This window comes from Gymnoscopelus braueri (assembly GCF_963280865.1).
Source record: "Gymnoscopelus braueri genome assembly, chromosome: 6".
Classification (NCBI taxonomy): Eukaryota; Metazoa; Chordata; class Actinopteri; order Myctophiformes; family Myctophidae; genus Gymnoscopelus; species Gymnoscopelus braueri.
The window spans coordinates 43,434,869-43,460,040 of NC_137607.1; the positions used below are offsets into that span (position 1 = coordinate 43,434,869).

Sequence of the window (25,172 nt, forward strand, 5' to 3'; positions counted from 1 at the left end):
TGATGTTTGCACCCGCACGACTTTGTTGCATCGCCTACTGCTGCTTGCTGCTCCCTCAGAAAATCTAGCTCTTGGCCGAGTGGCTATTCAAACACATTTGGCCAATGTTTGGGGGAGAGTAACCGGGCGCTATTCGCGGTACGACTAGGGTTGGGATCCGGAACCGCGAGGAACCGGATCCAACATTGAGGAACCGGAATCGGTTCCATCACATTTGGAACCGTTTCCGGAATCTGTTTATCACACTGTCAGAGCTGGTATGTGGACTTCACGTCTCCTATACAATTACTATACCAGTGGCTCTCAAAATCTTTAATTTCAAGGACCACCATAACAAATACTGGTCCATTTGGTTCCACCTGTACACTCTCAGAGTTACAGACCTGTATGTGTAAGGGTCCATTTGGAACCCTCTCAAGTTACCCAGAGGGTCCCTGTAACCCCACTTTGAGGACCAGTGAGGTGTAGGAATAGTTGAGGGAAACCGTTTAGGAATCGGACCGTTAAGAGAGAATCGTTAAGGAAGTATTTAAGGCTTAAAGGGATAGTTCACCAAAATTTTTTTTTTTCCTATCGATTAGTTACCCCATGGAGACTTGAATTCATGGATATTCTTTTGTTTTTGTCGCATCCCTAAGCGGCAGCCAATAATGTGATGACCAGCGGACCGGTAGGCAGCGGTTCCGGCAGGAGACACAAAGGAAACTCTTTGTGTCTCCTACCGGAACCGCTGCCGGCATGGTTCTGAAATCATCAGAACCATGCCTACGTTCAACAGCCGTCAAAGTGTCAAAGCTCTCAGTTTCCAGTACTAGTTATTCGTTTTTTGTTTGTCCTGCTCCCGCCTGTCTGCCTTTTGGTTGGCTGAGCACATAATCCTGTCGGCAACGGTGGAAGTTAAGACTTGTGTCTCGTTCAGTTTATGTCGGGTCCTGTACGGGTCTCATGGGATTTCCCTTGTGACAGCAGGTCTCTGCTTCGTAGACCCAGTTGAGATGTAGACCCACATTCTGTTGTCAGCTGGGAATACCTTTCCAACCCCTTAGAAAACTATTTCTCCTGAATATCGTCGCTGTCTGGCGGAAACCTTGTATGTACGAAGCCGTTACTTTCCAGGAAATCGTTGCTGTCGGGCAGAAACCTCTTAACTCCATATTTTAACTTTTTTCGTAAATTAACGCCCTACTTGATCGTACCACAGCGTCACACAGCGTCACAGTAGATCTGCAAGCTCGAAATGTTTTGAGCTTGTCGATCTGCTACTTTAGCATTTTGAGTTTTGTTTTTGAATCCTGAAAAGTGACAGTTTTCCACCTGACAGAGATTAAATGTTAAAAAAAATCCTTTGTCCCAATGTCAGTAGTTATTATTTAGTTATAAGCTCTTGTTAATACTTTTCATTGGTTCAATATTTATAAAACCAAGTTTTTATTTTTTTTAAATGGCCAAGCTTATAGATCGGCAATGTTTCTACTTTTGACCTGACACTGTTGTATGCCGAAGTAGGGCATTCATTTACGAAAATAACACAAAGTTAATAATGGAGATGCAAGGTTTCTGCTCGACAGCAACAATATATTTTCAGTCGGTCACACCAGAGCTGGCAGGAGCCAGTGTTCTTTCTCTGTTGGAAAGCCCTGTACAGCTGAAACTTGTTTCTGGTTGTTTGGGTTAACCCGTTCAATCTGGAAATGGATCTGTGTCCATGACACAGATGCATCCCCGGATTGTAAAATATACTACAGCGTCACACAAAAGTATCAAACGTAGCAGATCTACAAGCTTGAAAAGCTTGTAGATCTGCTACTTTTTCTATTTTTTTATTCAACCGTTTTGGATGCCCCCTAGGGGATTCCCAGGCCCCCTGTTGTTGAAGACCCATGGTTTTAGGTCCTTTCTGATTATTTTAGAGTTATAGACGGTGGTGATCATCAGCTCAGGGCCTCAGGGTCTCAAACCCCTGACGCGTTGACTTGACGCGCAGTCCGTTGAGCAGTGGCTCTCCCCGAGCTCCAACCCAGCTTCATCAGCAGGAGGAGGAAGAGGAGGAGGAAACTTCAAGGCTCATTGGGTGTCTGTCTGGGACTGTCTGGGCCCTAGGGGTGATTACCAACCACTGGTGGGCCTTGACGATAGTGCAAGTGGGCCCCCAAAATACAATATTTTGCCGGTAATTTAACATGAATGATTATGAACAAAATTAATGTAAAAATAATGTCATGGTATTTTATTGTGATGCAGATACATAGGAACTTGTATACTACGTTAGTTCCATTGATCCAAGCCGGAATCAATTGATTTGATTAGTTAGTAAGTTAGTAAGCATGCTCTGAAAATGCTTGCAAATGCTTGATAGGCTTTATTATTATATTTAAACACAACATAAACATATTTAACATCTTAATTTAAATCCATACCGAACCCGACATACAGACAGATACACAGCGAGATACAACCATAGATACAAGAAAGTAGCTATAAGATACCTTGTGTATCACAGAGAAACTCCTCAGACCACTGGGATAGTAAAATCATATCTCCCTGACTAGAGGACAATTTCCTACTATTATCCACAGAATCTTATTCTTCTATCATTATTTTGAATCTTCTGCATGCTATCTTTTTTTAAACATCTGACATTGAGGATTTAAGTGACAATTCACAAGATTCACACTTTACTACAATCATTTAAAAACATTTTCCCATTGACCACCTGTAATTATGCTATGGATGGACCTCTACTGGTCCGTGGACCAGTGGTTGAGAAACGGTGTACTAATCTAATAAACCCCAATGTTACCTCCTTCAACAAACAGAAATCTTAATGGTTACACAAACATTGGTTGTACTATTAATAATGAAATAATAATGGGGGGAGGGTAATGTTCCCTCGCCCCGCATTTTGATTGTATTTTCGTTTCATTGTGGCTTGCGTCTAACAGACACTTTAGTTCTCCTATTGTTGTTGTTTCCGGGACAGTAAAGTCCCGTATTCATTTGTGTTGGTGTCCCTCAGCGCTCATCTATCTCCCTGTTGTCGCTGGCGGTTTTATGACGTTAACAATCATCCCCATAACAGCCTCTCTTCCCCCTCTCTCGCTCCAACACGGTTTTCATGTTTCCGTCTCTCAGCTGGTGTCATGATCAGATGTAGTGTAAAGATTGGTTTTGTCGCCAGAGTCGCTGGGTAAGCAAGCAGTGTTGCCAGATTTTGTGAGAGAAATAAGCAAACCAGGTCTATGAAAACAAGAAGCGACTATTAGGCCACATGAGCACTTAAAACCTATATTCATTGGCCATTTTAAAATAGCTGATCTACAAGCCCACAATGCGACGCATTGTGATATTATGAGTAATGCATTAACATTTTGACTTGAGTAAAAGAACCAAAGTATTGGCATCAAAATGTAAAGGTACCAAAGTAAAAGTTAAAAAATGGAAAAAGAAAAAAAAGAAATAGCTGATATACAAAAAAAGAGAAATGGCTGATCTACAAGCTGCAGACCAATTGAGCTTGTGGATCATCTATTTTCAATTAGCCAAAGTATAAAATAGGGCTTCAGTGGTTAATGTATGTTTTGTAGTAATAATCTACTGTAAATCAACTAAGTAACTTGTAACTGAAGTTTTCAAATAATTACAGTGGCATAAAAGTGTAGTAATTATGGCATCTGAGATGTAGTGGAGTAGAAGTATAAAGTAATGGAAAAGGGACATACTAAAGTAAAGCAAAAAAAACAACTAGTAGAGTAGATGTATTTAGGGACTTTCCATCAAAGAATCCGGTGTCATGATGAGATGTAGTGTGGATATTGGTTTTGCCGCGGAGTCACTGGGTTTAGCTGCTGTTGTGGTTCTTACTTTCTTCTCTCTCTCTCTCGCTCTCTCTCTCTCTCTCTCTCTCCGTCTCTCTGTCTCTCTGTCTCTCTGTCTTTCAGTCCAGTCTGCTGCAGAATGTCTTCAGTAATTGAACATACTGTAAGCCTTTCAGCACAACTCTAGAAATAAAAAGGTTGAGATGTAATACAGCTTGCATTGCATGGAAAAAAAGGTTTTGTTTTCATCCCCCAACAAAATGTGCGCGCACGCACGCAGGCCCACGCAGGCAGGCAGACACACACACACACACACACACACACACACACACACACACAGAGATCTACCTATCTCACATCTCATCTGTTAATTTGTTCGATTAGATAAAGTCCTCTTGCTGTTTTTCTCCCACTTTCCCTCTATCTCTTTGTTCCTCTCAACCTGTCCTTCACTCATATTTACAGATTTCAATTACAAACTTGTGTAGGGGTGCAACAGTTAATTATTATAAAAAATGATTTGATCAAATAATCCCTATTTTGGGTCATTATAGGTTGAGGTTAAGTTCTCTCACCAAGGAAAAATTTAATTTAACAACGTAACGTGTTGTGAGCTTGGTAGATCGGCTATTTTCGTTTATTCGTTATTTTAAGATTAAAGAGCATTTGAATTAAACTAACAATAGAATGCACGTTCAGAAGAATCTTCCATAAAACCCTATATGGTCTCTGATATTTCAGAAAAGCAAGAGGGTGAAGCCTCTATCTGTGATTTCTTCAACTAGTTGGCTGTATGTTGGAACAGTAAGACCATAGGTTTAGAACGACAACACCTAATGCGATGCATCAATGTACAGACACCAACTGGGGACTCCTGCATCGTTGCCCTGTATACCTTAACATAATTACAAAATGTTTCAGTCATGAGATTTTATTTTGCTTTATTCCATGCTAAACACTGTGTTTGTCTTGTCTTGGTCTATAGTGTACGTGTCGAAAGGACATGGTGAAGATCAGCATGGACTGTTTTGTGCGGCGGCTGCAACCGGACCGCTACGAGATGTGGAAGCAGGGCAAAGACGTGACGCTGCTGGATCACCTGAGGCCCACCGAGCTCAACAGCGCCCAGCTGGAGCTGTGGAGGGAGCACCGCGTCCTCTACCGAGCCAACCTGCTGCGCAGGTAGGGTGACACACACGTCCCGCAATTTTCATGTGGGCCCTGATCCGTAAAAGGTTGAGAAGCACTGCTGAAACCCATTAAAACCGAGAATGTATCGGTGTCATTTTAGACTTGAAAATGACACAAATGTGTCATATGTCCAAAACTGTTACTTTTCAGGATTCAAACTCAAAAGTAGCAGATCTACATGCTCCAAACGCGCCACTTTGCGCCGCGTTTCGAGCTTGTGGATCTGCTACTTTTGATGCTTTTGTGTGAAACTGTAGTATGATCAAGTAGGGTGTTAATTTTCGATAAAACACAAACAGTTAAACTATGAAGATAAGAGATTTCTGCCCGACAGCAACGATATATAGCCGCCTTTTTCAGAAAACTATTTAGAAGGCATTTGTAGAATCGACCTCAGGTCTTAAAAGGTTAACCGGTATGTCAAACAGAGATGAGAAACTACATCCACCGCATTAGCACTTCGTTTAAAAAGTTTAAACTTTTCTCAGCTTTCGGAAGTGCGCCGTTCAGCACAGGTGGAACACTTTGTGTGTTTGGGTTGGAAAGAATGTAACAAAACACAAACAGTGTGTACCCTAAGACTATTTTTACCATACCAAAGAGCAAATTAAGCCAAGTTAAACTAGACGGGTACTGTTCCTGGAGAAACACTAATAAACTCGAGCACTTGACATCTTGATACAGGATGTTCCATTCTCCAAATGTCCCCAAGTTGGTGACAACGTAGCACCGTACATGACCCCGTCCATTATAGCCTAAAATAAAAAAATAAGTGAAATATTTAAAATAATAATTTAAAAAAAAGTCATGAAGAAAGAATTCTGAAGGAAGTTTTGAGGTGAAAGAAAGAACAAATAAATAGTTATACTGTAATAACTTTTATAAAGAAGTGCTAATGACGGTGTGGTTGTAGCTCCTCATCTCTGTCTGACATATACCAGAGTGACGATTATGCAAACTAATTGCAATTATCTCAAATAATGTTTGGCGGGTGGAAACCTCATGTCCAAAGCTGTTACTTTCCAGGATTGTAGTATGATCAAGAAGGGCGTTAATTTACCAAAAAAAATACACACCTGAAAGCAACGATTTAATAGTTGTGACAGGCCCAAGTAAAGCCACTGTATATATTAACCACTGTATATTGTCGCTTCGTCACCCTTGCACACAGGGCCCAGCAGAAGGTGAAGCATCTGCGGAGGCTGAAGCTGGAGGAGGTGAAGGTGCTGGCGGAGGAGGGCATCGAGCTGGACGCCACCGAGTACCACCGCAAGGTGGACGAGGCGGAGGCGGAGCGCCGACAGGAGAGGCTGAATGCTGAGGCCATGATAACCCTGGAGAACCTGGAGAGGGAGGAGCAGGAGGCGGCCGACGCGCTGGCCAGGGCCCAGGTGGTGGCGGCTGCCCTGATGGCCGACGAAGCTGTGAAGGAGGGTAAGGACTTGCTATTGCTATTTTCAACTGGGTATAACAAGAGAACGGGAGGTCACGATGACATTTTTTTCTTCTTCACGGAAGCACAGTGATTTCCTCCGTGATTAGCAACCATCAGGGGATCGATCATACTGGAGATAAATATTCTGTGACAGAATAGCAGCTAAAAAAAGCGGATGCATAGTACCTGGCAGTGAATGTGTTAAGAGTGTCTGCTAAATGCCTAAATTGTAATAACGTTATGCAAGTCACAAGGGATAAGACACACACACCTGGGGAAATAAAAGGTGTAAAGATGAACACGGTCTCAGGGCCCAGTCATGTGTTAACTACAGTTATCATACACCGTTTCCCCATGACACTAATTTCAACCAGACATCATGGGTGTTAATACTGTTTATCAAATTATCCACGTGTACACACGTTTCTAGGGAGTGAAAATTGGAGATACATTTAGAAGTCACACAGGTGAATGTGAAAACGGGACTCATGGGAATTGGAAATGTGTCACCACTGTCACAAATCCTTCTCCCAGAGCCAGAGTAAATGTGAAGATTACCCCCAAAAAGTGCAAAATGACTCCAAAAATATCCACAAAGATGTAAGATGAGGCTAATTGAGCCTTAGAAAATCTATTCGAATTTTGTTTTTGTCAATTCGTTGATATATAAGAAATGTTACATAATTATGTTAAAAAAAAAAAAATGCTTCTCGATTATTCGATTAACCTGGAAGATTAAGCAGGTTATTGTTCTAAATGTCTGCTTGTATATCTCACAGGGAAATTGGCATTCCAGGGAAATTGAAAAAGGAGTGCTCACTTTTAGGCGCGGGGCTTCGGCGCGAGGCGGGGCTTTTCGAGACAGGGTTTTTTACGCGAGGCTCGCGAGGAGGAGGAGGCGCGAGGCGGGGCTTTGATACGAGGCGGCGCGAGGAGGAGGTGCGAGGCGGGGCTTTGATGCGAGGCAGGCCTGGCTTTTGTTGTTCCCCCCCCACATAGCAACCAGGAAGCTACGCTAGGGGAACGCTGAACACGCGTTCACACGCACACGTGATAATAGTTATTGTCCATGACGGAGGCGCGCCGACTCAGCAGAGCTTGAGGCCGAGGAGGCGCGCCCTTGCGCCTCCAGGCGCGAGTGCCCGCGCCGACCGGCCGAAGGTCTGCTAGTCGAATCAGCGCCGTCCGAGTTGTGAACCGATAGGGGGAGAATAGATCTTTTCATGGGTTACTATCCACGACGACACACATGTGTGCGTGTGCGTGTGTGCGCATGCACACACGCGTGCGCACACATGCGTGTGCATGTGTGGCACACATGCACACGCACGCACACACACACACACACACGCATGCGTGTGGCTTGCATTGCCCTCTAGTGTTGGTTCTACAGAATTGCCTGGGTGGGTGGTAAAAACAAGCGCTCCTTTCTCAATTTCCCTGGAATGCCAATATCCCTGTAACATATATATGTTGGGTTAATAGACCCCTTATCAGCCATTATAGTCCATCCTGCCCCAAAATTAAATCTCTTGACTCTCTTGGCACCCAGAACAAGAAACCAAACCAGTGACGACGGTGGACGACGCAGAGAAGAAAAAGAAGAAGGCGAAAAAGAAGACAATCATCACCGGGTTTGAGGCGGAGTTTGAGAAGTTTGCTTGCCTGGCTTCCGCCAACAACAAGCAGTTCCAGCCTCTGATGCCTCAGGCTACACCTGACGCAGACAGCAACAACGGCTCGCAAGTACGTTAACTTAACTTGACATATAATTTGTCAGTTGTTTTTAACGTGCTATTTAAATCAGTGACTAAAAACTACGCTACAGTATGATGCCAAAAACTATGACTATAAAGACAATTCTGTCAAAAAAATAAATGACTAAAATGTTAGGGAGGGACTAGTGGAGAAGAGATTCAGTAGAACTGAGACAAGTCATTTTATTCTTGGCCGCACGTGGGTGTCACACTTCAAAAATAGCCGATCTACAAGCTCACAACGCTCACAGCTATTTTCGGCACACGGCCAAGTATAAATCAGGCATCACAACGTCATGACGGCCCGCCAACATACATTTTAGTCGACTAAATCAACTGTAGATTTAGTTGACTAAAATCTTAGGATATTTAGTCAAACTAAAACATTTCAGATGACTAAAATGTGACTAAAAACTAAATGGAATATTATTCAAAAGACTGACTAAAACCAAATCAAAATGTGCTGCCAAAATTAACACTCCTTTCAGCAGGGATCAGAACTCCCTGCTGAAAAGAAGCGGCTGGCGACTCCATGTGTATTGGGGAGGGTTAGCAATGACAGGAAACATATTGTATAGTTCATTATTCAAGAGGAATTGGCATAATGAATACATTGGAGAGAGAGGGAGTAAAAAAAACGATTTTAAAATCCATGTCGGAGGTCTTAAAAATTTAATTTGCTTCTTCCTCAATAAATCAATATTATTTAACCAATGTTGGAGCTTCACTCTCACTCTCTCTGAATTTTCTTTGAACAAGCGTAAATTCAGTTGTCTAGGTAATTGCACCGACAGTCAGAGAAGTCAAGTTGAGCCGGAAAGGCCTTTGTTATCATTGACAAGATAAACGCAGTCACTGTTGAAACGTAAAATGTACTCCTTTTCAACTTCCATCTTTACCAGTCCTTCAAACACAACAAAACAGAGATTAGATAACACATCATCCATGCAGGGTCTGCCTGCCTGGTCGTCAATTCATAATTTTTTTCAATTATTCATATCCTTGCGAAGCTGTTTGTATGTTTCACTCTATTAGGCAATAGAAAAGTCGAACTATTGTTGAGTTGAACTAGCTAAAAGCTGTTCGTCGTTCAGAAAGGAGAAACATTAACTGCATTCCATTTTGGGGGTCCTTGGCACAAAGAAGTTTTTGAACTACTGATTTTGAAGGCATTTGTAGAATTAGCCTCAGGTCTAAATGGGTTAAATCTATAAAAAAAGAAGAGGAAAGATCCGAACACTCGGAACCCTCTCCTCCGTAAAAAATTACGGAGGAGAGGGTGTGAAATCAAGTTACTTTAATCATGTCTACAACATTTTAAAAGCCAACATTTTTAGACCAGCAACTAGTCTAATGTCAGAACACTTGAGAGATGCGGAAGCACCATTAATCAATTCCCATTAGTATATCCAACACACCCAGAACTACACATGTGTGTGCCTGAGCACCACACTAATAGACCCCTTAACAGACGACGTCACACTGGCTCCAAACGAAACCCATTCTGTCAGGTTTCGCTAGGACGCGCCTCACTAGCCAACACACAAGAGGACCCCAAAACAACAGGTGGAGAATTGATTGCATGAAACAATCACCTGGGCATCCAGTCTCAATGTTGGTAAACACATAATTGGTCTATTGGAACTTACACAGGAATAACGAACAATCAATCAATTAATTTTCTACGTCGATGTGGAGATCTGCTTAGGAAATAAGTAGTTCTGGGTGTGTTGGATATACGAATGGTGATTGATTGACTTCTTGTTCTGACATTATGTATGGACCTGTGTTTGTTTGACAGTCTCATACTTGCCTTGATGAAGACCAGTTGCTGGTCAAAACATGTTGGCTTTTAACATTTTGTGAACATGATTTAAGTACCTTGATTAAACGCCCTCTCCTCAACTTTTTGAGTGCTCAGAATCTGGTCTTTCCTCTTTTTCAAGTTTTGACAGGCCTTTATTGACAGGATAGTAGGCTGACAGGAAATGGGGAGTGACATGCGGCAAAGGCCGTCGGGATCGGGACTCGAACCCGCGACGCGCTGTCAAGCTACTTTGGAGCCTAGGTGCCCAGACCGCTACGCCAGCGGTCCAGGCCTACCAATATACGTTTTTAACTCCACCTTTATCTCTATTGAGCACCTGGTTGATCTCTCTCTCTCCCGGGTTAAATCTATACTTGGACACCCACGAACCGCTGGGGAGAAGCTTTTTAAGTATCCCAGCACGTCAGTGTGATTCTTGGCGAATGACACTATTGTGTAGTATGAGTTGTTTTAATTGTTTGCTCCTGGTTGTGTTGTCACAGTCTTCCTACTGCAAGATGAAGATGAATCCGGCTGTGAAGAAGAGTCGTCGTCACCCCCTCACTAAACCCCCCATGCGCTCTCCTCTGGCCATCGTCAAACAAGAGGCGGCATCCAGTGACGAAGGTCTGTCTCTCTGTCTGCCTGTCTGTCTGTGTTTCTGAATGTCTGTCTGTCTGCCTGCCTGCCTGCCTGTATATCTGTCAACACCCCTGCAGTCAAATCATGCAGTCGTTTTAAGGCTGCAACTACCGATTATTTTCTTATTGATTAGTTCCCGATTGGTCCAAAATAGGGATAAATGATTTAACCAATATATCTTTTAATTATCGATTATTATTTGTAATGGATTAAACTAAATTAGTTTGATTAACTGTTGCACCCTTTATGTCAACAACCCCCACAATGCATGCAGTCTGTCTCTGTCTCTGTCTCTGTCTCTGTCTCTGTCTCTGTCTCTCTCTCTGTCTCTGTCTCTGTCTCTGTCTGTGTCTCTGTCTGTCTATCTGTCTCTCGGAATCCCTGTACATTTATTTTGCAATTACTCAAACTGTCGTTTTGGAATATCGATCCGGAGTGCGATAGATAGATAAATAAATAAATAAGTCAAAAACAAAACAAAACAGGAGTAAATCTCTGAGGAGGAAATTAATTCTGGCCCTGAACGAACGGCTTGCCTCTCTCCCTCCCTCCCTTCATCTCTGTTCTTTATTTTGTGACGGACGTTTATTGATCCAGGGATCATGACTCCCAATTACCTGCTTTCAAAGTCACTTTGTGTCATAGCGGGGGACAGCTCCCAGGGCCTGTCCTTCAGAACAGGGGACAAGGGGGGTGTGTGTGTGTGTGTGTGTGTGTGTGTGTGTGTGTGTGTGTGTGTGTGTGTGTGTGTGTGTGTGTGTGTGTGTGTGTGTGTGTGTGTGTGTGTGTGTGTGTGTGTGTGTGTGTGTGTGTGTGTGTGTGTGTGTGTGTGTGTGTGTGTGTGTGTGTGTGTGTGTGTGTGTGTGTGTGTGTGTGTGTGTGTGTGCTTGCGCATGGATAGCAGGACTGTGTGTTTGTAGATTCATGAATGTGTCTATGGAGCCTTGTGTGTACTTGTCATACTATACTTGTGTGAGGGCCAAATGTCCCCACAAATATAGTAGAATTTGAGAAAAAGACATTGTGAGAGACATGGTTATTTTTATGGTTAAAATATAGTTTTAGAGTTGTGGCTTATAATTAGGAACAGATTCAGGTTGGGCTTAAGGTTAGGATTAGACCTTGAGAGGTTAGGTTTAGGGGGTTAGCTAGGGTTGGAGTTATGGTTTAAAACGTCCAAATCTTTTAAAAATGGCATTCATAAAATTGCCATCCTAAAATGTTTGTCCTCACAAAATATAGTACTACAAGCGTGCGTGCGTGCGTGCGTGCGTGCGTGTTTGTGTGTGTGTTCAGCAGAGACAGAGGGTTCAAACTAAAAGGCCATCCTCCTGCCTCCTTGCCCTGCTCTAATGAACCTGTCTGGAGGATGGCAGCTTGTTGACACTTTACCCACCATGTGTGCCTTCATCATCATCATCATCATACACTCCTAAGCCGCTTTTCCATCACAGCTTAAGCACGACACTGTCCAGTACAGTCCAGAACCGCACCGCACCGCTTCAAAATGTCTTGCGTTTCCATTGCACAAAAGTCCCCACTCGCAAAATCCCCACCCTCCCCTCCCCTCCCGAAGGAAATCAACGCCCCTTTCTTTAACACACCAACTTAGCCTCAGGCTACAGGGTTAGCCTAAATGCTAGCGTGCTTCCTCAGAGCTAGTTTGGCTCTTAAGTTATTATTTGGCCATGTTCACCCTGACTTTAATCTTCGCTATTGTTGGGAAGACCTGTGTGGTGTCTAAACACGTTGCCATCACTTATATAAAAAACATTATTAGCGTGTATCGTCGCACATTCATTGTTGCCAGGTTTAGCAGAAAGAAATAAGCAATCAGGTCTATGAATACAATCCCAAAAGAAGCGACTATCTACGGCTATTTGAAAATAGCAGATCTACAAACTCACAACGCGTAGCGATGCGACGCATTGTGAGTGTGTGCATCTGCTATTTAAAAAATATATATACATATATAATGTTGACAAATACATATTAATTTGGGGGTCCTTGACATGAAAATGTTTAAGAACCACTGGTTTCAACAACATGGAAACAAGCCCCAAATAATCAACTACATTTTAGAAACAAGCAGTGGTGGAAAAAATACTCAAATGTTTTACTTAAGTAAAAGTATCAATACTGCAATGTAGAAGCATCTACAAGTGAAAGTCTGGAATTACTTCAGTAAAAGTACAAAAACTATTGGTATCAAAATGTACTTAAGGTACCAAAAGTAAGTACTAAAATGTTTGAAAATAGCAGATCTACAATGATGCGATGTGTTGTGAGCTTGTAGATCGGCTATTTTCAAATAGCCTAGGTATAAAATAGGGCTTAAGTGGTTAATGTATGTTTTATAATGTAATCATTTATATCTGAAAAGTAACTAGTAACTAATACGTTTTCAGATAATTGTAGTGGCGTAAAAGTACTACCAATATTTACAAGCAACTTTACAGAAACATAAGCCCAATGTCGCTTATAATAAGTGGACATGGCAACACTGCTACCGTAGTGTTTACATTTTACAGAGACCTGAGTGGACAGACACAGCTGTGAGCCGACCAATCAGTAGCAGTCACAGCTTTAGCCCCGCTTAGCCCAGCTCAGACCTACCCAAGACTGGGTACTTTTTAGGCACCAGTTTAGTACCACTTACACACCACTCTACCCACTTCATTGTAGTGGAAACCGTTGCTGTGGTGGGCGGTGTGGGGTGGGGCTAGGTAAGTCCATGTATATGGAAAGCCGCCTCTAGAGGCTTCTGAACGCTATAGCTAAAGCTGAGGCTGGCTGCACTGCAAAGTCTCAATTTTTTGCACTGAAAATAGGCTACAAGAAAAAAAACATGTCGCAACGCAACACATGTTGTAAGCTTGTAGGTAGCCTATTTAAGTGATGAAACTAGCAATATGTTGTCTTCCAGAAAACCCTAATGATCTCGGATATACCTCAATCTGCAATTTCTTCAACTGGTTGGCTGTATGGCTACCAAAACATAATAATTTTACATATTGTGTCAATAGTTTAGGACACACAGCGCTAGTGTGTGGTGGCTCCTTTCACACTGTTTCACAAATCACAGATTAGGACTTGGCTTAGCAAAAAAAATCAGTTTTTGATCAATTTGATTTGGCTTTAATCCATGCTCTCTTCTGAGAGGTTAATTGATGATGGCTTATTTAAAAAAACATTTTTTGTTTCTCCAGAGCTGACGTCCCCCATGCTACTAAAGGGCGAGATAAAGAGGGAAGAAGACTTGTGGCAGAGCCGCTCGCCAAACTTCCTCGCAGAGAAAGCCTTCAATGCGGCCGTGTCGGAGCTGGAGCCGTACTGCGCCATCTGCTGTCTGTTCTGCCCCTACACACAGGTTGGTCACACTGCTATGCAAGGAATGATCGCCAGCACTCACCTTCTGTCCATTCAGGCAGGGGTGTACTGGAGGTGGGGCGCGGTGCACTAGTTCTGAGCTGCACGGGCGCACGTGCGTACCCGTGAGAGTGTCTACCTTGCGTATCGATCAAAAACAACCATTCACACCTCTTACCAAAGCTTACAAAAAGCTGCCGAGTGTCAACAGCGTGAATTAACATGGGAATCAATGACCCTGGCTGGATGCATATCAATGGTCCATTGTGTGACTTGCTAAGTAGACTACTGTAGGTGAAGGCATACTGTCAGATGTTCTGAAGCAGTCCAAAGAGAAAGTTTGGATAACAGTGGCTGATGGATTCATGAACTAAATGACAGATGCAAGGTAAATGCATTTGACAACACTAAAGTTTCCCCATTATGCAGGTAAATAGAAATATGGCTAATATTAATGTACACTGTATAATTCCTGAGAAGAGTCAATAAAATTATAGAGCCAATTGGACCAACTGGTGTGCTGGCAGAAACGGCACGGACAAGCACACAAAATCCACCCTTTTCTAATTAGTAGTAAAAGATGTTGACCTCTAGAACCATACACAGCCTCAAATTCACCATGTCCCTCTGCTGAAATGGACCTGAAACAGCCCTGTACCACCAATACTAGAGCTTGTAATTGGACAAATATCCCGGTGATTCCCAACATCTCCCAATACTAACCATCTGTCAAACGCCTGTTCTCTCCCCCAGCCCCCTAAGGTACCCGATAACAAGCGCGTCCCCACCCCTCGGGCCGGCTGCCACACGAGGCCTCTGGTTCCGGAGATGTGCTTCAGCGCCGGGGCGGCGAACACGGAGCCTCCGCCCTCCAACAGCTTAATCGGAGAGGATGGGACCAGCGTTCTCCTGTCCTGTTCCTCCTGCCATCTGCAGGTCCACGCCAGTGAGTACAAACCAAGCTCTTCTCCTAATTCTAATACTAGCTCCGTTAACTCATTCAGTGTATAAAATTCAGTAAATAAATAAATAATTGCCAATAGTGCCAGTGATTTTTCATTTTTCTTATCTTTTCAAGTAGTCACAGAATACTTATATCCAGTATGATTGATCCCCCAAAAGCTGCTAAACACAGAGGTTTTCACTATGCTTCCGCGAAAAGAAAAGAAAATGTCACCGAAGTTACAGCCGTTTCCCCACATACACTCTCCTCTCCTCTCTCCTCTCCTCTCCTCCCTCCTCCCGGAGGACAGTGAACCATAAACTTTCTGCCTCCTCTGTTTACTGTGTCTTCTGCTCTTGTTAGCTCTCACCAAGATGCTTGACTTTAAGGGCAGAAGGCATCTGTCAAAGAGAAACACAAGAGACCAACAGCTTGTTAGCTGTGTGTGTGTGTGTGTGTGTGTGTGTGTGTGTGTGTGTGTGTGTGTGTGTGTGTGTGTGTGTGTGTGTGTGTGTGTGTGTGTGTGTGTGTGTGTGTGTGTGTGTGTGTGTGTGTGTGTGTGTGTGTGTGTGTGTGTGTGTGTGTGTGTGTGTGTGTGTGTGTGTGTGTGCTTGTGCGTGTGTGTGCCTGCGCATACACATGCAAGCAGTTTGTGTGAGAGTGGACATGTCTGTAGTCATTTTAGGTTGTTGTCTTTAGTGTGTGTGTTTGCTCTAGAAATCTTTCTGCACTTTCAGCTTTCTCCGTTGGGTGGTGGCTGTGTGCTGACTGCTGGTATTGATAGTTGAGATGTTTCATGTGTGTTTAATCTGGGTTAGGTTTGAGATATCAACCCTGTAAGAGTGCCCTAAAATAAAATCTCCAAGGTTTTTTCAAGGATATTCTGCACATTTATCTGAATATTTATTGTCCAAATTAGACACATCATGAACCCTAGCATCCCTATTCTGGGGGCGAACATTAAGGCGAAAATAGCCGATCTACAAGCTCACAGCGCTTTCACAACGCGACGCAATGTGGCAAAGAGATGTGGTGTTGAAGGAAAAAAGAATCCTGGGGGACACTGGTCAACTAAGTACTGTATATTGTCGCTGTCGGGCTGAAACCTCTCATCTCCATATTTTAACTTCTTGTGTTTTTCCGTAAATGAACGCCCTACTTGATCATACTACAGTGTCACACAAAAGCATCAAAAGTAACAGATCCACAAGCTCGAAACGCGGCGCGTTGATCTTCTACTTTTGATACTTTGGAATTTGAATCCTGAAAAGTAACTGTTGACAGTAACAGTGAGGTTTCCACCCGACAGAGACGATATATAGAGAGTTTAAGTGATTAAATAAAATGATAAAAATAATAAAGATAAACTACAGACATATTCTCCAATAAAAACAAATCACGGCTGCAGCTAAATTTGTATCGTGGTGGCAGAGGCCAGGACTGTATAGTACATGTGGTAGTAGCTTGTGTCTCGAGAGCCAATCACATCATCCAAACACTGCAAATTGTCTCACGCACGCACGCACGCACGCACGCACGCACGCACGCACGCACGCACGCACGCACGCACGCACGCACGCACGCACGCACGTGCCAAAATCGTGGCACGTGCCAAAATCCAACATTGGTATTAACTGCTTTGTGCAAAGACATGCTCTCAGAAGAAAAGGTGCACATCCATGCTCTCTCTCTCTAACACACACACACACACACACACACACACATACACACACACAGACTAGTCGGCCTCCTGGGTTCTTATTAGCCCTAAAGCGGGCCTGTATCTCCCATACAGTGTGGGTTCATTAGTCCTCTAGGGATGAGGGGGTGCAGTCAGTCAGTCAGTCAGTCAGTCTGTCAGTCTGTCCATGAAGCAAAGCACAACAGTGCTGTCAAACCCAACACTTGTCATTGTTGTCAGCAAGCTAACAGAGAGTCTAGAGCTGCAAGTCATGCTCTCAGACCTGCACGCCTGCACAGCTCTCTGACAAATAACATATTAGAGGTGCAACAGTTAATCCAACTCATCAATTTAACAGATTATAAAGAATAATCACTCATTTCATAAAGTAGTCATATTAATAATCAATCTGGCTTGTCATTATGGGTTGAAAGGTGTCAAAACATAAAGTAAACATTTCAAGAATAGTGAAAATAGACTATTTACAAGCGCATCCTTCTCTAAATAGCAGATCCCGATCTGCTATTTTTGTGTGATAACATAGGGCTTACCGTAAGTGGTTAATTGATTTGTTAATATATATTTATAATAAAAAAAACATTCCACTCCTTATGCTGCGTTCACACGGGCAGATACAAAGCTACACAGCATATCTGTAGCTTTGTATCTTTGTAGCTGAAGTTGAAATTTTTTTTGTAGCTTTGTACTGTAGCTGTTTTTGTAGCAGCTACAAGCGCCTGATGTAGCTTTGTACCTTCATGTCACTGGTTTCCAATGAAAAAGAATGGTAGCCTGCATCTTTGTACTGTAGCTGTCAGTGTGACTGCAGTATTAGTGCCTTGCTCTTAGGTTGTGTGTGTGGTGTCTTCCTCAGGTTGTTATGGAGTGAGACCAGACTCTGTGAAAAGCGCGTGGACGTGCTCACGCTGTGAAGCAGCCGCCTGGACACAGGTTAGTTCCACTTCCACCATCCTCACCTAATCATTAGGCCCTAATGCATCTCATTTTACACAACGCAACCCAACACACACAATGTCGTGATAACCATTCCTATAGCGTAGAATTTTTCATCTGTTTTATTTAAAATGTTTTGACTTTTTGTTTTTAATAGACATTTATGTTCAGTTTTTCACTTATGGAATTAAACAATACATCCGCTTATGGATTGTACATTTTACACAATAAATTGAGCACTGAAATGAACAATTCCTTGAATCCAAAAGCCCAACTACACCCACCCGCTATACCTCCCCACCACTTTTTGTTTTTAAAGCGTGTGTGCTAGTTTTGTAAAAACGACTGTATTTTACAGTCGTTTTGTGCCCCACACAGACTAACATAGTAACTACTGTCCACCATGTTCCCTGTAGGAGTGCTGTCTGTGTAACCTGCGGGGAGGAGCCTTGAAGACCACCGTAGACCACCGGTACGTATAGTGCCACCATTGTCATCATCACTGAGTGCTAGTTCAGTCAAATAAGATGAGACGAGATAAGATAACACAACATGCCCCAGCATGCCCAAAGTCCCAAAAGGTAGTAGTAAAAATGGCAGATCGACAAGCTCGCTGTAGATCTGCTACTTTTGATGCTTTTGTGTGGCGCTGTTGTATGATCAAGTAGGGCGTTAATTTACAAAAAAACACTAAAGTTAGAATATGGAGATAAGAGGTTTCTTCATTAAAAAAAAAGAAACATTTGTAGGATATTTATGACTTTCCCAAAATAGAGACGGCAGGTTGACGGTGCTTAACGGCTGTAATACCCTCCCTGTCCACCAGGTGGGTTCATGTGATCTGTGCCATCGCGGTGGCGGAGGCGCGTTTCCTCAACGCCGCGGAGAGAGAGCAGGTTGACGTCAGCGCTGTGCCCGACAAACGCAAGAGTCTGGTGAGTTGGATTTCCTCTAGGCCAGTGGTTCTCAACCTTCTCTGGATCAGGGCCCACTTGAAAGTCATGAACGCGTTCGCACGTTAACACGGCAGCTGATGGGTGGGCAGCATGCATTTTCAGAGCATGTTTATTTGAATGATCAGTCAATCGATTGCGTTCCACCTTGGATCGATGGAACTTCCGTAATATACTATAAGTTCTTATTTATTGGTATCACAACTTTAACCCATTCAAGCCGGGAACGAATATACTGTGTCATTTTAGATTTTTTTGCTATAACAATTATTTTATACTTTGGGCTATTCAAAAATAGCAGATCTACAAGCTCATAGTGCGGCACAGAGTGCCACGCTACGAGCTTGTAGATCTGCTATTTATTTGAAAAATCTTGAAAATGTGTGCATATCTTTGAAAATATATATTTTTAACACAAATCTTTGCTTCTGGGTATTCTACAAATGTCTTATGTTGCTATAATATCAGTGGTTCTCAAGCATTTTTCATGTCAAGGACCCCCAAAATGATATGTATTTGTCTGCCCCCCCCTATCTCAAAATGTTGTTCCAGGGACCCCTAGAAGCAAAGATTTGAGTAAAAAAATATATATATATATAAATATGCACGCATTTTCACAATTTTGTTTAAAAAATAGCAGATCTACAAGCTCTTCAGGTTACAAGGATCTACAGGTTGTGAACTACTGCTCTATAATGACCTCTATGAGCCTATTAATTACAATGTTTGTATATTATTGTAACCACATGTCGTCTCTGCCAGGTGGAAACCTCATTATATCCAAAACTGGTACTTTTCAGGATTCAAATAAAAAAACATCAAAAGTAGCAGATCTACCAGCTCAAAACACGTCGCTTTGCGCCGCGTATCGCGTGATGAATCCGTCACAGTGCATCCGACTGAACAAGCGTCTATAAGGAAGCCGGGGCGGGGAGGGTGATGTTTGTCACTGACTGCACATACTCCTATGGGCTGGGGGCGGTACTTGTCAGTGGGGGAATCTTGGAACGGGAGGAAGGATGGAGGCGCTACGTCCTCCCGGTGGGGGCTCCTCACTGGCAGGCGAGCAGGTAGGGTAAAACAGCAGTGGCAAGCAGTGGGGAGGAATTAAATGGCATAACAACAAAAGAATTACAAAATAATTGGCTATTCTAAAAACAAAACTATATACTTCGTTAACACATTGAATGCCAAAAACGGTCCGGACCGTTTTTGAGGGTCCAAACGAGAAGTGCCGAAAACGGTCCGGACCGTTTTTGACCCAATTCTATTTTTATACATGTGGGCCACGTGGGGCGCTAAAACGAAACTTTGACATCACCCAAGCAGTTTCTGAGAAGAAGAGGCTGGATGTGGCTCCATGTCAAAAATCCTTCCGGTCGGCGTTTTCAATGTTATCTCCTTGATTAAAAGCTTAATATCTCCATTTCTTTTTAATGTGGTGGAAACGAGCCGTTTTCGATCGGCGATCACGCTGCAATGGAGGGTCGCGTTGGAAATATTATTGTTCCAGGCGTTAGTCGGGACCCTCCGCCGTCTCGCACGCACGCTTTGTTTACATGCATTTCCGCGTCGGGGCTTCTCACAGCACGAAATGTATAACGCAAGTGGATGAAAGAAATGCTGGCACTCAACGTATAATATTTTAATAAACCTCTGGCACCCAATGTGTTAACTGAGGTCCCCCAGGGGTCTGTACTTGGTCCCCTCCTTTTTTCCATCCACACCAAATCTCTTCACTGAAAATAGGCAATCCACAAGCTCACAACGTGTCACGTTGCATAGGGTTGAACAGGGTTTAAAGGTTTAATGACATTCACTTTTACACCACATTCAAAGTCTTTGTCATGGTCCTTCAAAAGTGTACAAAAAGTTTTAAGTGAAAATTCCATTCCAGTGATCCATGGCAGGTGTTTTTCTCTCACATTTCTAAAGCCTTTTCAACTGCAATGAAAAAAGAAATCTTTGCCTGCGGGTGTCGCTGGTGAGGGATTTTGCCTGTCAATCATCGCCTCTGCTCCGCCCCCCCCAAAGGAAAGGATAGGGGAGGGGAGGGGCGAGGAGCAGAGTGGGCGGGATTAATCGACTGTGACCTCACTGTCGAAGGGCCAAGCTCAGATTACTTTTCAGCCTAATTATTCAGAAAACCCCAGACCACAGAAAATCCACTGAATGTTCTAAGTTCAGGTTTTTTGGGTGTAATTGAGGTCATAAAACCCCAAATAAAACATTGAAAATAAAAAAAGTGAAAATGAATGTCATAGAACCTTTAAGTAGTTAACCAAACAATACTTCATCAAACTTGTCTTCCTGCTGCTCTTTTTGCTCTCATCTAAGCATCTCTGACTGTTCCATCCACACACACACACACACACACACATTTTCTAGACCAGATTTACAACTAGACAATCAATAAAACCAAATGAACTCAAAACACCACATTACGCAAGGACAGCATTCATTTTTACCATATCTTTTTTGGACACAGGATCAACATATAACCGCCCTGCTCACCCCCCCCCCCCCCCCCCCCCCCACACACACACACTTTTCAACGTGTACATCTCTCCATCTCACTCTCTCTCTCCGTCTGTCTCTTCTATCTTCCATCCTTCGTTCTGACGGATCGGCGCAGGAAGCAGCCGTGGCCGAGAGGCTCGGCAGCAGGAAGATCGATGACAAATAAAAAATATTTATTAAAATGCCAATACTTCACAGCAGCTGCGGGAAATGTACAGTACCGCGCCTCTCAATAGGAAGGTACCCCAGCGGCCTCGTATTTATGCTGTCCAACCAAACCATTGGGATGCACATGTCAGCCTCGTTTGATGTGAGGCTTTCATAACGAGAGCCACGGACAACACAATACATCTACTGCACTGGTTTCCTTGGCACTTTTTCATGTCAAGGACCCCCAAATGGATACGTATCTGTCAGCGGACCCCGATCTAAAAATGTTTTGTGCCAGGGGCACCCAGAAGAGAAGATTTGTGTTAAAAGAAAAATTCCGCAAATAGCAGATGTACAAGCTTGTGAGCTTGTAGATCTGCTATTTTTGAAGTGGTTCAAATGATTGTGATGCTATATTAACTACTTTAGCTGGGGAGTGGGGACCCCCTGGAACCCACTTTGAGAACCAATGTTCTATCAGTGGTTCCCAACAATGGGTTGGGACACATTTTCTATGGGTTGCGAGTAAATCCTCTTTTTCCTATAAGTAATGTATTTCTTTCTTCCTTAATTTTTTAGCTCTGTACCAAAGGTCAAGTATTGAGGGTTTAAGTGGTCAAATGTCTGAAAATCCACTTTAACATGAATCCAACATATTAGTAGAAATGATCATGTCTAAACAAACAAAAAATGTATTTACACAACACTGATGATAGTGCTGTCAAACAAGTATATGAAGCTATCTATGAAATCTATGAAGAAGTTGAATTTGCAGCATCATGTAGTGGGGGGTCCCTGCTTCATGTCTCTCTCAGCTAAGGGGTCCATGGCCTGGAAAATGTTGAAGACCCCTGGTTAAAAGGCAACACAGCAAAACCAAGCGCTGCTTTGATAGATTTTTCACAGAGCAGGCAGAGGGGGAGTTGACATTATTTGTAGATTTGTGATAATGTGCCACGAGGCGCACGACGACACCTCTGAAGTAAGAGCGGAGAAGCGGAGGAGAGAAAGGACACAGAGAGACACAGAGAGACACAGAGAGCGAGAGCGCTGGAGGGAGCGTTGTGCTCACAGGCGCGGCAAGCGATGGGAAATTGCCTCCTGCCCGTTGGATCAATGCAGTTCATTTACCGGGCTGAGGAATGACACCTGATTATTCAGCCATTCAGCTCAGCACATCTATTATCCCACATTCCCCCTCGCCTCGCAAAAACACCAGCCATCCATCCGAGACGGATGATGGGAGGGAGGGAGGGAGTGGGTGACAGATAGAGATGGAGAGAGAGAGGCAAGAGCAAAAGGAAAGAAACAAACAAACACCCAGAAGACATAACATAACAGAAAGTATGAGAAGAGCTGTACGAGTTAGAGAGAAGAGACAAGAAACGTTGAATTAGAGAGAGGATGAGATTTAATGTAGTAAATGTGAACATGTGTTGTAATCGGAATCAACTTTGCAAAGTTGTCTGCGGCAAGTTTATCATAGTTTCGCATTTTTCATTCGTTTTTTATTTGTTTCATTTTGAAATTTTGATTTCAATTCCAGTTTTTTAAAAGCTGGTTTGCAAAGGCTAAGTGCTATTTTGGTTTTTGATTAGTTTTATTATTGTAATCCCATATTACAATAAAAGAGATTGAACAAACTCAGAAAAAATTGCAACAGCTACTTTAGCACAAGGTACAGTGACATAAAACTATGAACTCAGGACCACAAGCTTCTACATGCACATGCAAAGCAACACAACTACTGTAAGTAACCCAACGTATGCAGCCCTTAAACACACGTAGCCTAGCGTCCCTATTCTTGGTACGTCAAAATAGGTGAACATTTGGTGAAAATAGCCGATCTACAAGCTCACAACGTGTAGCATCACGAGTCACGACACGTAAGCTTGTAGAACGGCTATTTTTTTTATATCAAAATATATATATATTGTGTATATATATAGAGAGAGAATATATATTTATATATATATATATTTTTTTTTGGAAAATGTCGAAAAGTTTGGACATGCCCAAACGAGGGAAGCCAGGGTGAAAGTGTTTCAGGGCGAGCGTTGCAGAGCAGTCACGGACGCTTACGATGACTGAGAGATGAAAGAGAGACTGAAAGAGAGACAGGCAGCCGCTATCAGCAAATGAAGTTTCTCTTCAAGCAAATATTGACTTTTTGCCTTAGCGCTTGAGAAGGATATCTTTGCCAATGTATTCACTGTTGGTGACTGCAGCAAACTCACCTCCTCGCACAGCGTCCATTCTGATGTTAATGAAGGAATACAGACTTCAGTTGAAGTACCACACCGAGCGAGAGAGATGAGAGGAACATATTAGATTGCCAATCCTTCCACTGTGTGCGCTTCATAACAATGTTTGATTGAGGAACCTAGTTTGAGTTGTGGTTTTCTATCAGATATTGGGGGGCAGTTGCTGTCGGGCAGAAACCTCTCATCTCCATATTCAAACTTTGTGTTTTTTCGGAAACTAACGCCCTACTTTATCATCATAGACGGGTTTCCTGTTTGTAAACATGAGAGGATATGCGCGCGCAGTGGAGGGGTGAGCCTATAGAGGGCGCTATTACCCGCAGCAGCTCTGGTCAAATCTACATTCATAAAATAAATGGTCTTCACCGGGTTTAATGAAAGTAGATTAAATTATGCAGTTTGTAATATCTTGTTTACTCAATAAAAATGATTTGTCGGAAGTTGGATCTGTTCGTCTTTTATTTGTATACAATAGCAGCATTATTGCCTATCTAACTCCCGAACACAACAACAGAGTGAAGGGCACTTCCGGGTTCGTTCTACCCCGGGCATGCGCAGATTGCGCATTCTGCTCTGTGATGACGTCGCGTGGAAACCTATGTATACAGCGTCACACGAAAGCATCGAAAGTAGCAGATCCAAAAGCTCGAGCTTGTGGATCTGCTACTTTAGCTAGTTTTGAATTTGAATCCTGAAAAGGACAAATGAGGTTTCCACCCGACAGACAATATTTGACATGTTTCTCATAACCAAATTGTGGCCCTGTTAACTCTTTGACTGCGGACGACGCGATAACGCGTCAAGTGCTACTTTGTCCAGTTGGCCGTCGACGCGCTCGACGCGCTGGACGCGCGTTCATTGTTTAATCTCTGATTGCGCTATGCTGCTTAATATTCAATGTTATTCTCAAGTTCCACTTACTTCACGGACATCTGCATCCGGTTTCATGGCCTGGATTCCGTTTCCGGTTTTAGATTTTTTTCCCCAGTCATTTTCGTCCAAAATAGGTAAATAAACGGGTTTTCACACGGTATAACGGACAAACGGACAGCTTCTCTTCTATAATCTATGGTCTGGGTGACGATCAGTCATCGCCGTCGTGCATCACAACGTAATTTTCGCTGATCAAAACAATCTGGGTGACGTCACATCCGTTTTCATGTTTTTCCTTGTCTAATCTATGAAGAAGGGTGAGAGAGACCCAACGACATGATCACGCTGTCATGTGCTGCTCTCTGCTGGCGGATTTGTGCTGGGTCTTTACATTATGTGTCCTTAAATTATTTTCATGAGAAAAATTCAAAATAAAAAAATAAAAAAACACGAAAATTGCTGGCACTGGGGGAGTACTTTATGAAAATACTCTGGCAGTCAAAGAGTTAAGGAGGTGGTACTAACCCTGAGTTCTATACATTTTATTCGTTTTTTTTTTTTAACGACACACTTCCTTCTTCAGGGGTGATTGTGGTTATAACGCAAACAAAAACCCATCACAGAACGTTATGGGCTCTGTAAAGCTTCAGGTTATGGAATGTTCTGGGCTAACCATTCAGAGTCAAAAAGAGCCACGTCTATGGGAGGAGGCACGTGGTGGTCTGCAGGACTGCACCCTCCCCAGGCCAATTGTGGGGACCGGCACCGACAGGGGCCACTGTATGCAGGCAGCTGGCAATGACTAAATAAAAATACAT

General features: G+C 43.0%; 1 protein-coding gene across 5 annotated transcripts in view; it reads left to right on the top strand.

The window, feature by feature from the left end:
- Nucleotides 1-25,172, top strand: part of kdm4b (lysine (K)-specific demethylase 4B) — an 88,253-nt gene that overhangs the window by 49,996 nt on the left and 13,085 nt on the right. For all 5 annotated transcript variants that reach the window (XM_080430120.1, XM_080430118.1, XM_080430117.1 and 2 more), the window contains 9 exons: nucleotides 4,801-4,997; nucleotides 6,178-6,440; nucleotides 7,994-8,187; nucleotides 10,509-10,632; nucleotides 13,857-14,017; nucleotides 14,770-14,962; nucleotides 17,515-17,591; nucleotides 18,011-18,066; nucleotides 18,421-18,529. In XM_080430120.1, the coding sequence (XP_080286246.1) occupies nucleotides 4,801-4,997; nucleotides 6,178-6,440; nucleotides 7,994-8,187; nucleotides 10,509-10,632; nucleotides 13,857-14,017; nucleotides 14,770-14,962; nucleotides 17,515-17,591; nucleotides 18,011-18,066; nucleotides 18,421-18,529 (1,374 nt within the window). The remainder of the gene's footprint in view (nucleotides 1-4,800; nucleotides 4,998-6,177; nucleotides 6,441-7,993; nucleotides 8,188-10,508; nucleotides 10,633-13,856; nucleotides 14,018-14,769; nucleotides 14,963-17,514; nucleotides 17,592-18,010; nucleotides 18,067-18,420; nucleotides 18,530-25,172) is intronic.